The sequence below is a fragment of the Zonotrichia leucophrys genome, chromosome 11, assembly GCF_028769735.1.
Source record: "Zonotrichia leucophrys gambelii isolate GWCS_2022_RI chromosome 11, RI_Zleu_2.0, whole genome shotgun sequence".
NCBI lineage: Eukaryota > Metazoa > Chordata > Aves > Passeriformes > Passerellidae > Zonotrichia > Zonotrichia leucophrys.
Genome location: NC_088181.1, coordinates 4,894,141 through 4,911,382, shown reverse-complemented (window position 1 = coordinate 4,911,382; position 17,242 = coordinate 4,894,141). Strand labels below are relative to the sequence as shown.

The following is a 17,242-nucleotide window of genomic DNA, read 5'->3' as shown; positions in this document are numbered from 1 at the left end:
AGGAGGCTGCTGCTCAGATGAAATGTTTTCCTATAGCCCCTAAACCAGAATCTGCTTTCACTCTTTTTGTTGTATCCAGATAATGTATTACATGATTACACAGCTAAACATTAGAAGTCATCAGGAACAAAAAAAACCCAGACCATTATTTGCATTTTTGTCCTAATATTGTATTGATTAGCTGAAGTGATTAGGAAACAGAATTTTTCTTGTTCCTGTTGTGTAAATTCTCGAGATCAAGTCTCAGTGTCATGTTTTCTTCATCAGCAGATGACCACAGCATAAGAAACATAAGATATTCCATTATGATCTATATTACTGTGATGCTGCATTTTTTTCCTAAATGGTTTAAAAAATTTGCATTGATTCTCTCATGATTAGATTTATTAATACACTTGTGTTTCCTGAGGAAAGAACCAGGAAAACACTGATAATGTGTAAATCTATCCTCTAGGTGCATTTCTTGCTGTCTTCAGAAATGTGAAACTGAGGAAAGGCTCTCACCTAAAGCATTGCTTTCAAACATCAGGCTTATAATGCAGAACAGGTTCACGTTGGCATTGTAGACTGTAAATTCAACAAACACTGCTCTTGTGAAGGTGTCAAGCCAGACATTGTTGAAAAGGTACTGGAGAATTCTGCCAAAAGAATGTGTAGCCAGTGATTTCATTCTTACAGGAATGATACAGTATCACATGGAGGATGCACTGATAATTTACAAGAACACCAGTGGTACCTGGAGGCATTTTTGGGGTCAGTTCCCAGGTGAATCACATATCCCCCTCCGCTGTAGACAGCAAATTTACCCCAGCTGGGGTGTCCTCTCAGTTTGGACTGACTCTGATAGTGCCATGCTGAGCTGAAGTCAGAGGAGTTATCAGGGGCTGAGGTATTCCAGTGCTCCCCATAAAGTGATGTATCTTCTGTCTGCAGGGAGTAGGGAGCGTGGCATTCCTCAAGCACGTGCTGGAGTCTGGGAGAAACAGGGCAGGTGTCTCCTTTCACTCTTACTTGGCGAATCCGAGCACTTCCCACCAGCTTGGAATTGCCATCTGTAATGAATCCTAAACAGGAGATGGAAAAGAGCAGCACTGGCAATATGACAAAATTAATAATATTTCTTCATTTCATTTATGATTCACTGATGCATTAATATTTTGCCATATATTCTTTTCTCGAAAACACTGTAAGCAAAATAGTCATGAAAATGAAACCCTCATATTTATTTGAACTGAGTTCTTAAATAATTTTCCCAATAACAGAGTTCTGTGTCACCCCCATCAGTATTTTATACACAGGGAAAGTGAGGCCTGGGGAGAAAAGTGACTCACCTCAAGTCCCATAGAAGAGTAGCTTTATGCAGTGTTCATGTCCAAAGAACAACTCTGCTAATAAATTTCAATATTTACCCTTAAATGTGAGCTGGAAATGGGTCATATTTTACTGGATATGGCTGGATAGAAACATGCTGGTATTGCATAATTTGCCTTCACATTGACACAAGTTGTGATGCAAACAACTCTCCTAAGGAAAGCTGTATGGTGCCACCTGTCTGCCATTCTTTTTTTAATTATGGAAACAAAGTTGTGTAAACTTTCTGATATATCTGAATATCTGGAGTAAGTAATATAAAATGTGAAAAATTTAGCATTGCAGTGCAGAACTTTTGGGTTATATTAAATATAAAGAAAATATCAGGGGATATTTAACGTAGGGTCAAGCTGTGGGGTTTTGTTATCCACTGGTATTCATATTATAAAATTCCTTGCTAGCCTCATACACTCACAGTGCCTTTCTCCACTCAAATATGAAAGTTAGAGATAAAAATAAAGTTTCAGAATCCAGCAAGCTGAAGGGAAACAATGTGACTCTGCACCTTTATATGATCCATAAAGATTTCTGAGTAAAGTCGTGTTTGCCCACGTGAAAAAATCCTGGTAACTGTAGACATCATGGAATCCATCTGTAAAGCTGTCCTCAATGTGTTTGTTTAAATAGTAGGAATTGGGGTCTCTCTGCCCATAGGCAACCAGTAACAGCATCCATAAAAACCCCAGATAGGCTGGAAAAAACCAGAAAGAGACAACACATGTGAGCTCTGGTTAACAATGCTGTTCAAAATAGATTGCATGAATGATTACTGCTGCCAGCAGCCATTAGGCCAAGGAGGAGCTTTGTGCACTCTGAGTGACCAGTGCTAATGAAGGCACCCAAGGTGCTTCAGTGTGCTGCAGTTTAAGTGTTTCACGTTTGGAATATGAGTAGCAGTCAAGAAAAGAAGTGGGAAGGCTGAGTAGATGTAGTCATGGTAGCTCCAAATAAAATGACTAGTCTAACTTTGTTCCAAGTGAAGTTGAGGTAATTTTTTTTGCCTTGGATTTTAGAGGAAATAAAACAGGGGCATAAATCATTACCTATAGATACTGTCTGCTTTTAGAAAGATGGCCTCCATCTGCTCTTTGGTTCAGCTTCATTTAACTGTTCACCTCCTCCTTTTATCCTTTCTGCTGTTCTTCAATCTCTCATGTTTGTGATGTGTTTTTTAACCATAAAATGAAGCCTTAGCCACACTTTTAGCTCCAGCTAACACTCCCACCTCCCTGCAGCTCCAGCTGCCAGGGAACAGCCTGTCTCTACATCAGAATGGCTGGCAGAAAGCTGAAGATATGCCAAAACTTTGTCACCCTAGAGAACAATATTTTCACTGAAGTAAAATTACTGATGAGTATCACTGAATAAAACAAGATAATCTACAGATGGGTAATACCCAGGATTTCTCTGATGAGGGCAAATGCTTTCTGCTCCTTCATGTGGCTGAGTTTCATTTTCTCCACATCAGCAGCAGGAGGTGGCCGGTAAATGTTGCTCCCACTGTCCCTTCGGACCCCGAAGAGAGGGTGTGAATCACCTGTGAGGGACAGCATAGTTAATTGATCATCCATGTCCTGCTTTTTGTTTGTTTGGACTTTCTAAGGAAACATTTCTATCTACTGCTTTCCCTCAGGAATAGAGGATGTGATTTAAACAATTCCTATAGCAATTGTAAGGGAAACAGTGGGGAGGGAAGGAGCTCACAAAAACTGTGCTGGGTTTAGGACCAGGTGTGGTCCAGGTGTCTCTCTAGGTGGTGCATTCACAGCCTGAGGCTGAGCAGGGAGGAAGCTGCAGATCAGATAACTTTGCTGGGCCCTAGGATTCCTGTCTGCTAGTGAAGGCTTTATTTAGAGATGATTATGACTGCAGAAGCCACTGCTCAGTTTAGGAAATAATACAAATAATTGTGGCTGTGGAAAAGTATGTAACCTGAGAGCCTCCATATAGGGCTTAAGGGATGTGGGAAATTTCCTTGTGAGAGGTTTTAGTTATGCTTGTCAGATACAGACCTACCAGTCTACATGAAGGGTGATTTTTTTTTACTGTTCATTTATTTATTTTCACTAAGTTGTGGAATAGTTACAGGTTTTGTTGCAAACCAGTTGAGCTTAGTCACAGAATCATTCATTAAGCACTCCAAAAGCTTGGAGAATTCTGCACTTTCTTTAATAATTGTTAACTTTGCAGACAGTTACCTGGTAAAGGTCCATCAATAGCTGTGTTTTCTTCATCCTCATGTTCCACCTTCTTCAGAACCAGAGCAAAAAAAGCAGCAAATCCCAGCACCTGGAAGGAATCAGCTATAGACTCACCATATTCCCATTGCATATAAAGAAGCTCAGGCTTTGACCTGGATCCCTTTGCATCCAGGCACTGCAGGCAAACAGCTGTGCTTGGTTTGTTGAACCCATGCAGCTGAAGCCCATAAACAAGAGAACAGTGCACAGTGCTGGGGCTTGTCCTGCTAAACTGACTCTGTGACACATCCTCACTAGTCAGAAACCTCATTAAACCCTGGCAAAGCAAGGGAGATGAAACTAATGGAGTTAGTGTCAGCAAAACCCATCAGAACTCTAAACCACCTGCCTGCTCTTGTTTGAAGGGCAAAGAATTCTCATTTTATATCTTAAATCCTGCAGCTCTTTAGAACATTTTACATTGTCTTCCTGCAATGGCAGCAGGTGAGTTCATCTTGACTGGTGGTGTATTTCTGAGGCTCTCACCTTCAAGGGCTGTGTGATGAAAAGACTTTCCAAGAAGGAGATGACCATGGAGATGAGCCACTTGATGGAGTTCTCCTTGCCATAATGGAGTCCATAGAGCATGGTGAAGAACCCAGACACACCGCTGGTGGCTGCCACAAGGAACCAAGCAATGAACACAAACCACCAGGGCAGACCTCTGGGAGAACTTTTCTTGTCATCACTGGACAAATTTGGAGTATGGGACCACCTTGAGAGTGAACCAGAAGAGAAAATTCAGTCTGTGATGGAACAGGAACCAAAATCAGGTCATCAGGTTCACTGGGAACAGGCAACATCTTATGATATAAAATCAAAATATTCTTTTAATTAATGCAGTTATGTAGGATATATGGATACCAAAAAGTACAGTGAGAAAAAAATAATGAAGAAGTGTGCACAGAGATCAGCTAAAATCAAAATAAATGTGATGGGCTTCTTTACTCCTCAGTTCATGCATAACTGAATCTCCAGTAGAATTATTGACAAAGCTGTGAGTGCATTAAAGCTGCTGAATGCATCTCTTGTGATCACCATAATGGCCAAGTGACGTAATTAGTGCAATTGTTTCAATACTTCCAACTTAATAATCAGATTTCACAGAACTATTTTTGTCTGCTTATTAACTTTTCTTTATCCATACATTTTAAAAGGCTTCTGTGACTTTGGAGCTGGGTGATTTTCCCAGCCCTTTACTATCACATGGCATTTATTGTAACTTTCCACTTTGGAGGCAAAAATGACAAACAGCAATGATCTGTCATTATTGCCTTTGTGTGCAGTTCACAGTGCATGGAAATTTCTCTGTAACTCCTGCAGTGGTATAATAGTAAGACTTATTTTTACAGATATAATAATAGTTATCTAGCACATGTTAAGCAGTAATTATTTGGGCTCTGTCATCCTGTCCAATTTTGAATTCATGACCTGAATTCACTTATACTGAGAACTGGGTTACCCCTCACTGATGGATGCTGATGAGCAGATTTGCTTCTCCAGGAGGTTCTTCATATGCTGAACCTGACAAACAGCTTGTGTGTAACTCTGAGGCATCTGAAATTTATGGGGCCCCAGTAATTCCAGCTCCATCTCTACACGCTGGAGTTGCATGTACAAGCAGCGATGGTAACCACTGTATTTCAGCTGGTCACAAATTCTCTTCTCTGTAGTTGGACTTCTTGTTTTTTCTGCAGATAAAGAATAAATTTATTAAATTTATTTATTTATTGAGAAAATAAATAGATTAGAACACTGTTCAAAGGGTGGTTTCTCTGGAGCTAAAGATCATGAATGGTATGAAGTGAAGACTAACATATGAAAGGATATGTAAAAGCAGCTTTAGTACTAGAGTTTAATGATGTTCTGCTGGAATGGCCTGCAACTTTTTCCAGAAGGCAACTGAGTTGAACAGCAGTCCTAAAATCTTAATCCAGGTCAGATCAGATCAACTCTTAATTTGTTCATGGTTTACCTGTGCAATTAGTAGCTTGGAAGACTCCCTGGAAAAGCTAAATGTGAGTCTTAATGAAATCAGTGAGATTGTTTACTCATATATTCCTGTTTAATTGAGAGTCATACTGAAAGGAACAACAGCACAAGGCCAAGAAGAAAAGAAAATGACAGGTTAAAGAGTTTGTGAAACAAGTGATATTTGTGAGTCTTTTCATTTGTAGATGCTGATCCATCTCCCAAGCCATAGCAAGCATTTGATTCTACAACATAAGAAACAGAGATTTCACAGTTGTCTTTACTTAGTTGGGTGCTCAGTGAAAGAGCAAGAGGCAATGGGCACATCTTAAAACATGGGAAATTTCTGAACATAAGCAAAAACATAGATACTGGGCACTGGAGTGGGTTGCTCCAGTTGAGAATTTGTGGAGTCTTCATCCTTGGGGACATTCAGCACCTGACAGATTGGATCTTGGGCAATCCTGCTCCTGCTGACCCTGCTCAGAGCAGCGTGGTGGGATCCAGAGATCCCCTCTAACCTCAGCTGTTCTGTGATTCTGGAGTTGCCTTTGAGTCAGAATGTAAGAAGAGCTTGGGTCATCACATCCAGTGCTATCATCATTTTCATTGCAAGGGTTTCAGCAGGTATTTCTCAGTGTGTTATTTACCTTGGATATCCATAGCACCCAGTGTGACAATTATAGGGCCATCCTTCTTGCTCTCATCACAAAACCCTTGCCCAGCTCTGTTCTGCTGACAGATGACATCCTCAACCAATGACAGGAGTGTGTTGATATTAGCTGGTTTTTCAAGGTCTGGTGCTGAGGTGGGAGATGGAGTCTTCAGGGCTTTAAAGAGTGAGCTGGCAATTCTTCTTATGTCCTAGGAAAGACAGCAGCAGCACAGCAGTGACTCTGGCTGCAGTGGCTTAAGCTGATGTGATCTGACAGTACCAGTGGCTGGGAGCTGCACCAACTGCTAAAATCTCCAGAATGGATAAGAATAGCACATCCTACAGAGCTGGATGTGACAGGCAGATTTCAGTGAGTTCAGCAAGGCAGCTTTTGTGGTTCAAAAGGGCAGCGTGCCTGCCTGGGGACCTAAGCTGAGAAGATGTGGTCCATGATACCTTTTATCTTCACTGTCTTGCCTAGTGTTTGCTCCAACTCCTGAACACAGTGATTTGGGCACACACAATAACTGTGCAAGGGTTGGCATGTACAAGGGCAGACCTTAATGAAGGATTGCATTTAGGTGGGCACTTTGCACCAGTGGTAATTGGGTTTTCCCTTCAGACAGGCTGAAGAGCATTGAAACAGGGAAATTTGTGGAGCTGGGGAAGCCGGTGGTGTGTGGCAGCAGAGGGCAGTGCAGGACTCACTGGGACTTGCCTTTGTCACAGCCTCGGGAGTGAGAGAGGCAGCCTGGGAGGCCCCTGGGGTGGGAGGCAGGCTTGGGGACACTCGGCCGTTCTTTCCCAGCTTCTTCTCTCTGCCCTGCTGGGCTGGCCGGGGTCGTATGTTCCTGAAGATCTGCACAATGAGCAGGTTGATGGGGAACATGAGGAGGGAGCTCTCAAAGCCAATCATCACTTCCTGCCATGTGAATTCGATCTTACCTGTCAAGGTCAAACAGAGCAGAGAAGGAAGAATAACCCCAGGCAAAATAACCCATCAAGTCCCTTTCTTGTGAAAAAACCCCAAACATTTAATCAACTCTTGCTTCCAGATTCTGCTGTGTCTCTATTTGCCTGCCCAAGCAATGGTGAGGATTGTTACCCAGATCCATTTTCTGCTCAGCAGGATCCTTTGGCACCCCCCAGAAGATGATGCTGGTGAGCATGGTGCAGAGGAGCAGCGAGAAGCAGCAGGACACGCGCTGGGCGCGCGTGAAGGAGCTCCGAGGGGAGCGGCTGAACACCGAGTACCAGATGTGCCCATCCTGGAAACCCTTGGAGGTCTTCATGAAAAACAGATTGCTGGGAAGGAGAAGAGGGAAGTCAAATGGATATGTAGAAAGGAGAGGCAAGAACAAAGCCCTGGTTCGGGCTCCCAACCTGTTTATGCTTCTAGGCACTATCAGCAGAAGTAATAATTACGAGAAATGATCAAATATGATGGCTTGATTTGCATGGATTGGTCATAGGTACTTATGTCCTTTTCTTTTGGACACAGCATAGAGGGAAAGCAAATAGTCCTATTAAAATTGTTAAGAAAATTACAATTAAGAGAAGATGTTAGGGTTTCTGTGGGTTTGTCAGGCTATCCTTCTTTAGCACCAATATTTTCAGTATGGTACTACTGTTAGGGTAATGATTTGTGTAATCATCCTCCCTCTCACCCTTATTCAGAGCCCTTTAAGGACAGTGGAAAGACCTTCCTTGTTTTCATTTTTTTCTAGGGCTTTGGTCTGGTTTTTTCATGCTTGTTTTTCAAGACTGACTGCTATCAAGAGAAAAAAAAAATCCATTAAATAGGAGGTACCTGAACTGCTTCATGTCCTGTTCTGTTGCTACTGGGAACACTTTATCTAGGACACATTCTCCAATATCAATGGCTAGCCAAGAGTTGCAGAGGAAGTACCATTTCTGATCCCATGCCAGGTCATGGACTAATACTCGATTCACATACCTGTTGGAAAAACACACAGGGCACTGTCACATACCTATGAGTGTGTGAAATCCAGAGCTCAGCAAGGCTGTGGAGGACAAACTCTGGCCATCAGCTACTTGGGGTGACTAAACTGTAATGCACAGGACATATCCCATCCTGTACTGGACGTGGGATATGGGAAACACTCCTGGTCCTGCACTTTAGGCTATGATTTGATCTATTTAGCTGCAAAAAGTAGAATCTAACACTTCTTTCTAGAACTGCAGAAAGGAAAATTTTCAAGTGTTAGAAAGGGAAAGCTGTTGTCATTATAAAAATGTTTTAGTGGATTTTTACTTCCCAGCCTCTCCAGATCTCCACTTACCAGGATGGACTGTGCCCTGAATTATCATGCCACAATCTAATACTCTGCAGTTCCCCAAGAGGAAAGAAGGTACAGAGGAGGAAAACATCCACTCCTCCACGTTCAAAGACTGGTGTATCAGGATCATTTAGATGGTGGGGCTCACTCTCTCCATCCAGTCCATAGAGGGTAAGAGTCACCTGGAAAATAAAAAGGCAAAATGAAGATTTGCACATCTCCATCCTAACTGATTATTTCTCCTTTCATCAAACCTCAGGGCTTTCTGGCTCAGACAGTGCATTTGAGCCATCCTGTTCAATAGCCTCAGGTGCTCTATTATTCACCCAGCTCTCAAAGCAAATAAACTCCTCCCACACAGTGCACTGATACCTTGGAGGTTGTGGCTGCGCCCCGGCGGTGTCCTGTGAAAACTGTCACCAGGTAACGGTACTGGGCAAAGGGGTCATTGTCTTCCAGGACTGTGACTTTCACCTGCAGAGCCACACAACATGGGCAGCGTGTTAGCTGAACTGTAAGTACAGACTCCTGAAGGCTGTGAGTAGGAATTTGTGATCTTGTGAACAATGATTACTTACCAGTAAACAGAGAGTTACAGGGAAAGGAGTAGGAAAGGTTGTTTTCCTATTGAAAGAGGCTAGGCATGGTGGGAATTGAATACATGGTGGGCCTGAATACATGGACTTTATTAGCTGGAGACTTACTTTGGCATCATCCTGGATGTCTTTCCTTCGAGCCCAAATAACTACAAGCACATATATCAGAAAGATGCATCCTACAGTTGTCACCACCACAGGATTGTCCACGAATGTACCAAACAGCTGTGCTGTTTTGCTGACATCTATGGCATTGGGTATGACAAAGAAGGAGCTCCCAAAGAAGGTCAGATGGTTGCAGAGGCACTGTGTGCTGCTAGGGTTTGTTTTTGGTCCTACCTGAAACCCAGAAAAGATTTCTGATAAAACATCTGCCTTCACTATTAGATGACTTACCAAGCAAATGAAAAGACAGTGCTGATATTGGTAAGTTAGTATAGAGAGCTGCTGCACACCAAATTGTTCAAGTTCCAATAAAGAATGTTAATTCTAACACCTAAGCAGTAATGGGCATTACAATATATTATGGCCTTGTCAGAATGGTTCCATTTCTTCTTATATAGAAGTTCATCCCAAGAAATGGGACTGTTGTTCAAAGGTTAGTTCAAAATGACTAAACTTCTTGAGTTTATTAAAACATCTCAGATTGTTCATATTTCATGGTGTCAGTTACTGCAGATGGTGGTTATGAGGGCTGGCTTTGAAGTGTGTAACAGACACATGGTTTTGTTTTGCTCTACTTACAAAACATCCATAACTGTTCCAGCCTCCCTGGTGCTCGTCCCAAAACACGCAGCGGGATGCAAAGCAAGTGGCATTTATGGTTAGCCCACTGTAGGCTGCTGAATCCATTTCCATATCTTGTAAAACCATGAAATAGTAGGTTCCCTCTCCAAAAATGAGTTCTTCTGGGCTGAGAACCCAGCTGTTCGTCTCACCTTGAACATAAATATTTTAGTTTCCATGTATATATAGAAAGGCTAAATCAGAAGCATGCATGTAATAAATGAAGCAAAGAAACAGGTGTGAAATCATTCTTAGCAACTCATTGATCAAATCAATCTTTCCTCCTGTTAATGAACACTTTATTCAAGAGATTGGAACTTTGAAGCATGAGGTTTCTTTCCAGCTAGACACCTGAACTCATGGTCAAGACTCATTCTGCAAGTTCATGAGTCATAACCACTTCTCTTACCTCCAGTTTTCTTACAGAACAGATGATTTTTCATATCATAGTTGGTTTCATTTGGGTGATAACCATACCCTAAGTAAAGTATTAGTGGAATGTCGTGTTCAGATTCCAGGTGGATCACTATAGATGTATTTTCTGAGGTAACATTGACTTGAAAAGTGCTATAATTGCCCAGATTCAACAGAATCTTATCTTCCTGAGTTGCTGAAAGCCTTGGTAACATGATCTGTTTTTAAACAAAAAGACATAGGTTTAAATACAGAAAAGCATTTTTCTTCTTAGCATGCAGCCCACATGCTAGATTATCTTTTTTCATAACATCAGGATATCATGGCCAGCAAAAGTACCACTTTCAAAGTAATTTTCTTTTTAATGTCAACTAACCTCTGAAAAATTAATTTGAAATCTGTGTAGACTCATCACAAAGCCTAGGGTTAGTGCATTTCTGAACTGAGAACTGTGATTATGACTGAGACATTGGCTGCATAAAGTGCATGTATGAATGATTCAGATGTCAGTTTTCACATGGGCTAGGAAGCCAAAGAGTAGTTCAATAAATACAGTTGCTGGTTGGTGAAATCAGACTTCACATTGTGCTTTGGGATGATTGTAATCTGGAATCTATTTCCACAACCAGTAGCATTCTTACATCCATTCAAAGGAAGAATAAAATGCCTCCTTTTCAAGAAAAGACAGAAATATTTGGGGTTTTTTTTCACCACAACTACAGACAGCCCATTATCTGATGTAATGAACACCACCAGCATCTGTGTTCACCTCACAAATGATAACACAAATGACAGTTTGGTAATGGAGAGAAGAAAAAAATAGGAAAAGAGAGTGAGAGTTAGGAAATAGTGGATTTACCTCAATGTTCTCTTTGAGGTTGCTGACAGGTATGATCAAACCATCCAGACCAGTTAGACTTAGACCTCCCACTGTTCCACTGATGTCAAAACTGCTGTCACTGGAGAAAAAGGGATTCATGGCAAAGCTCACCATCTGTTAGGAGACATGAACAATCAGACAACTGAGCTATTGTCAATATTTCATTTTATTCACACCCTGATTATACTGAAAGAATGAGCTCAGACCCAAATAGAAGTAAACTTACATGAAGTCTGCATCTGGATTTTAATAAGACTCTACCTTATCTCTAAGGTGGGTCTATAAACCTTGGAAGTGATTTTCATTCTGAAATGTATACAATCTTTATTGTTTCCATACAGGGTGACACCTTTTTGGCAGAGGTGGAAGAGGTATAATGAAAAAAAAAATGTTTGCAGGGATTTTAGGGGTCTTCTGAGAGGATTAAACCAAGCAGAGAGATCTTCAGAAAATGTATTATGAAAATATGACAATTATATGCAATCTATTGTTTTGAGAGAAAGAACACCATGTCCTAATTCAGATGGGGGCTGTGCTACCATCAGCACATTTGTCTCCTGCAGGATCTGAGTCCCCACACTCAGGTGTTTCCTGCTGGGATGAAAGAAGGCTGCTGTGGCTTAGTTTGAATGTGATGTGGACTGTGAGCTGTTGCATCCTCCTCAGAGCATAAGAAGTAAACAAACAGCAAACAGATGTGGAGGTCTTGATTCATTCCATTGCCTGCTCCTGCCATCAATGTGTGAATCAAAGTGTATGTAAGGGGCTGATGGGATGGGGAATTTAGGAATTCAGTTGTCTTTGCTGAACCAACCTCATGCAATTAAGATAAATGAAAGCTTCTTTGACCAATAATTTCAAATTTTCTTGGCATGACAGGAGGAATGACACGTGCTCGTGTGTTCATTGTGAAAGGATAAACAATTCTAAACCCATTAGATGAGGAATGGAAGCTGGATATCAAATAGAGTTAGATAAAAGCTGTTTACTTGCCCTTATATCCACTGTTTCACCATCAACTCCTGAAATATTGAGAGAGGAAGCAGGTGGGAGAGTAAAGCTGGCAGAGCTGGAATTGGAGATGTTAATGGATGTGCTATCCATGTTTTCTGTTTGCAATCTGTCCAGTTAGGGTTGGGCATAAGCAAAGCAGAATAAAAGAGAAAAAATAATAGAAGGAAAAATATCCACCAGAAAAAAACCCAAACATCAATAGCATGGACTTCATATCTACAGAGAAATCTTTCTCTCTTCAAGAATATAATTTAGTTGCAAAACAATTTCTAAGTCTGCCAGTAAATGCTTTGTACATGACTCTGTCCCTGATGCAGTACTCCATGTAATGCTACCAGAGAATCATCAAAAAAGGGGCGGAATTGGCACATCTGGAGAGGAAGTTTTACCAAGGTGTACTTGTTTGAAAGCCTTGGTTTCTGTGTGAACATGCTCTTGCTTGGAATGCACAGTTTGATGTGGATGAAAACCAGGCTCTTGGGGAACAATTTAGGGATGATTATAGGGAATGGAAAATGCTCATCAGGCTCCTCAGGATTTTATTTGCTTCTGCCAAGCTGCTTCCAGTTCCATGTAACATGTCATTATTGGCAACTTGGAAAAGAAAAGAAACCCTCAGCTGGTATGACATGAGTTTTCTACATCATTTCAAAAGTAAGTGACTACTGCCTCATTCAGGAAATTGTAGCAAATTCTCTGCTGGTTAAAGAACACACAGCATGGGAATTTCTGAGGTGATGCTCCTGGAGTCCAAACTGTTCTTACTGTCAGCCACTAACAACAGACTTGATGCACTATTGAAATTGTCATTATGCTACAGTATTTAGTTAGTTCCAAACCTTGTGTTTAAGCAGAATGGAATTAACATTTGTAGCTCTCAGAAGCTTCACTGAGGGACACTGCAGCTTTTACCTGTGCATGTACATTGTGGCAGAGGGCAAGGTGAGCACTGTTGGCTCATCACCTGGTGCCTTCCCAAACAGAAGGGCACTCTGGAGATTTTCAACTGTACTCAGGAGCTGGTGTGACACTGAACTCTGGAAAAGAATTGGAGGAGGAAATTTACAACAAAGGTACTCAGGATTATCAAACTGCACATTATTTGTCATTGCTCCCATTTAATTTTGGTGTTTTACTAAGCTGACAAACTTGGTGATAAGCTTCCTAATCTCAGAGAAAGTTATTCTATTGCAATTCAGTTTCTGTAATTCTCATTGTGGCAAATAAATGCCTTACAGATTTTTACTTCTATATTGTTATATTTATAACTTCTATACAATGAAATGACAAGCATGCCATCAATCAATATATTCATGTACTTCTGTGTATTCATGCCCTTAGCTGCACATGTTAGTGTTTTGTTACTTGGAAAAGCAAGACCTAATTACATATCAGTTGTGTATTATTAGCGAGTTATTGTTGGAAAACTTGTCCAGTTGATAATCTTTTCTCTCAGATTTATTTCATCCCTGCTCCCTTGCAGTGATGAAATTAAAGTATGTTCAGCCCAGGACACTCACAGAGTTAGCTGTGACAATTCACATATAGATAGGAAAGGGTAGGACAAAATAGATATGTTGTGTCTTTCTGAACAGATAATCAGAGCTTTCTGCAAAAGTGTCAGCAGCAACCAGAGCTGCTTCAAGCTGTGAAGTAGTGGTGGCAATCATGAATATTTAATACCTGTGGCTTCCTTGAATTATGAGGCAAAAGGAGGGGATAGAAGCAAATCTGAAAAGAATCTCAACATGCTTGTCATTAATTAGGGGTCAGAGCTGATGCTGTGTTCCCTGTCCTGTTCAGCTTTCAATATAACAAGTCTTGGGAGGCCTCTATCATCTTCATTAACAGATATCTAATCTAACATGTCTAACTGGGGAGAAGTTTCCTCTGATATTTAGGTCTATCATGGTATCACAATGAATCTTTCCCAGTGGCAATTTAAAAATACAAGAGACAGCAGAGATTTTAAAAACCTCCCAAAGCAAACAAATATTCAGAGTACAGTACAAACTGGACCAAATCTAAATTACCTGCTTTGCCTCTGGCACTGAAGTGTTCCCAGCTCTGATTTCTACAGAAGCTTTAAGAACACTGCTCACTGCATCAAACAAATAGTTGGCTGCTTGCTTTAACTCCTGGCCATCTCTGCTGTGCTCTGTGTTTACAGTGAGCAAGGAAGCACTGACATGTTTCAGAGTGTTGCTGGCTTCCACCTGCAGGAGAAACACAGGAGCAGTTTAAATGTGCTGGCACTACAAATGACAGAAGTGACACTTGTGTCATTTACTGAATATTGCAACATCAGTAATCTTTTGGGACTATTAGTGGGTAATGCCATTTTTACTATAATTATTTGTGCTGGGGTAATACTTCAAATGCTAATAAAGATTATATACTAGGTGGTACACCAAAATGGAATACAGGCATGAAAAATGCAGCCTGCTTCTACAGATGTAATCCATAAAAAGATGAATAAATCTGAAAGAAGCTTGTCTGTCAAACCCTAGGCAAGGATAGCTTTTAGATGTAGGCTAAAGTACTAAATTAGGTTATAAGTTTCTATCTTAGTGACAAAGTGCTAAGTGCCAAAGGAGAATGAGTTTTACAATTTTTATTTTGTGCCTGGATGCAGCTTTGGGACTGGGAAAGCATTGGCCAGATTTTAGCCCAGGATAGTGAAGGAGCCAGGCAAATTCACTGCAGGCTTGGACACATCCATCCCCACAGCCTGTGAATGCTGAGCAGCCTTTCTGGAGGGAGAGGGCTGGATCTGAGCTGTGTTCTTGTCTTGCCAAAGTTAACCACATCCTGCTGAAATGCTCCAAGCCATTGTCTGGCTCCAACTCTACAATCCATCAGAAATCAGGACAGGTGTTTTTATTGCCTGCATATTTGGGAAACTTCCCCCAGTGACAGTTTGTTCTGTCCTGCCATGTGCTCACCCCATAACCATAAATAGCATCAGCTACTAATAATGCCTTGTTGCCAGACAAGACTCAGGAGATACTACTGTGGGGCCAACCTGCACATTTGTGCCCAGCTCCTCTGGGTGCTGACATGTTCCTTGACCATTGCCTATCTGCATTTTGTGCAGTGCCAGGATCAGGGATGAATGAATGTGGGCAACTCTAGAAAAACCCTCTTGGGACAGTTCTTCTTCAGGGCTCTAAAAGTGCTTTACAGGAGAAAATGTACACCCTGACATGTTTTTGACTAAAAGTTAAGGATTCTGTCTCAAAAATGTATGATGAATGTAATGGTCATAGCCTGGGTTGTAGAGATTGCTGAGACAATATCTGAGACTTGAATTTACTTACTCTAGACAGAGTCAAAATACTGCTGGTCAAAATACACATACTGGTACAGTTGAAAAAATGGGTAAGAACAGATAATTATAAAGCACTGAAACTCTTCCAAGGTCAGTGGGATAATTAGAGTCTGTACTATTAGTGTGAGGAAATATAAGATGAATTGCTTCTTACCTGTGCTGAGACAGACAGCTCCTCACTCCTGTAAGTGATTTCTTTCAATACCTCTGACATCTTCAGAGCAGTCTGCATTGATGTTATGTTAACAACAGAGAGAGTTGTCAGCATCAGCCCTCGGAGCTTGGGATGAAAAGGGATAATTAGGCAAAGGAACAAGATGCTAATTAGGCTGTGAAAGTAGTGCTGTGTATTGACAGCCAGGCTTGCTGTAAGTTATGCAGTAGAGTAAGACTCCACAACAAGGATCATTTGAGCTCATATTAGCTCTACTGACAAGATGCCACTTGCCCTAGTAATTATATAATCATGAGTTTTATGTTACCTCCCAGCACAGAGAATTCATACACTTAACATCCATTAAGAGCAAGGAGAGTTACTTGTGAGAATTTGTACTAATGTATGTGAATTACTGTGTAAATGCCACTTGCAGAGAAAGCAGAGCCATGTGTGATTGATGTTATTCAAATAATGAATCTTAATTGAAGGATGCATTCTCTAGATCTCTTCATCTGAGGCACTCAAAGCACTGTACAAATATCAGCTTGTGACTGAAACATCAACTGGTGGCTAAAATGGACTAAAGAAAATTACCTGCCATCTAGTGCTTTTGGGGGAAATTAGATAGGATAGTTATCCCTCTGGAGATGCCATTTTATTGATATTTGATATTCAAATTGCTTGGGAAAATTAGGTTTAGATTAACTAGTTCAAATTAATGAAATAACAATTGAGAATTAACTGTTTTACTGATGAATGATAAAACAAATAATTTATGTAGACAAATAGTGAAAACTAGCTGAGACCTGTGCCAAACACTGAGACAGATGCTCGAAACTTGAAACCTTCATTGATTTCAAGTGGTGATATGTGAGCTTTTTATTACACAAGAACTGTCAAAGAATATGAAGAGTCCATTATATGACATTTTACTGCAAGAAAGCATTTTGCTGACCTCTTTTCGTGTGTCTGTCTGTAAAGACATGTTAAAACTTTGCTCTTGGCTCTGCTGATTAAGGACAGATGTGACTGACTTGTACAGCTGGAAGAGACTCATGCTGCTGTTGCCATCTTTTAGGATGGTGTTTGCCTTCTCAGATACCACAGCCTGCAGGGTCAGGTTCCCCTCCATCACATCTGCAGGTCCAACCTGGTGAAGGAATCAGATATGCTCTCAACATTGTCAAGGCTGTTATAATTTTCTTTGAACAGCTTCCATGATCATCTTAATCACAGCCTAGGTAGAGTGGGACATAAAACTTCATGTTCCCCATTTTAAATGTTTTTTTTTTAATGGCCTGATAAGGATCTCCGTACTGTGGCACTGGGGAAGAAGCAGGAGGCTTTTGGGGCCTGGACAGAGTAATTCCAGACTCAGTAAATAGGCTTACACTGCTCAGTCAATGTACAAACAATTCTTATAGGCTTTTGTTCTAGAAAAAAGGGCAGTGGAAGATCTTTTGACCTTGAGCACACAGAGAATTGTCTCCGTTAGGTAGAGAAATGGTGATTATGGCACATTCAGAA

General features: G+C 41.0%; 1 protein-coding gene across 1 annotated transcript in view; it reads right to left on the bottom strand.

Annotated features, from left to right (window-relative positions):
• The window catches only part of LOC135452696 (polycystin-1-like protein 2), a 36,140-nt gene that overhangs the window by 5,191 nt on the left and 13,707 nt on the right, over positions 1-17,242 (bottom strand). The window contains 22 exon segments of the mRNA XM_064723051.1: positions 505-638; positions 737-1,064; positions 1,877-2,062; positions 2,768-2,908; positions 3,570-3,660; positions 4,098-4,326; positions 5,074-5,302; positions 6,233-6,446; positions 6,956-7,182; positions 7,343-7,542; positions 8,048-8,194; positions 8,541-8,719; positions 8,910-9,011; positions 9,242-9,472; positions 9,878-10,071; positions 10,329-10,551; positions 11,193-11,327; positions 12,207-12,333; positions 13,140-13,264; positions 14,261-14,443; positions 15,713-15,838; positions 16,671-16,865. Coding sequence (XP_064579121.1) covers positions 505-638; positions 737-1,064; positions 1,877-2,062; positions 2,768-2,908; positions 3,570-3,660; positions 4,098-4,326; positions 5,074-5,302; positions 6,233-6,446; positions 6,956-7,182; positions 7,343-7,542; positions 8,048-8,194; positions 8,541-8,719; positions 8,910-9,011; positions 9,242-9,472; positions 9,878-10,071; positions 10,329-10,551; positions 11,193-11,327; positions 12,207-12,333; positions 13,140-13,264; positions 14,261-14,443; positions 15,713-15,838; positions 16,671-16,865 — 3,946 coding nt within the window.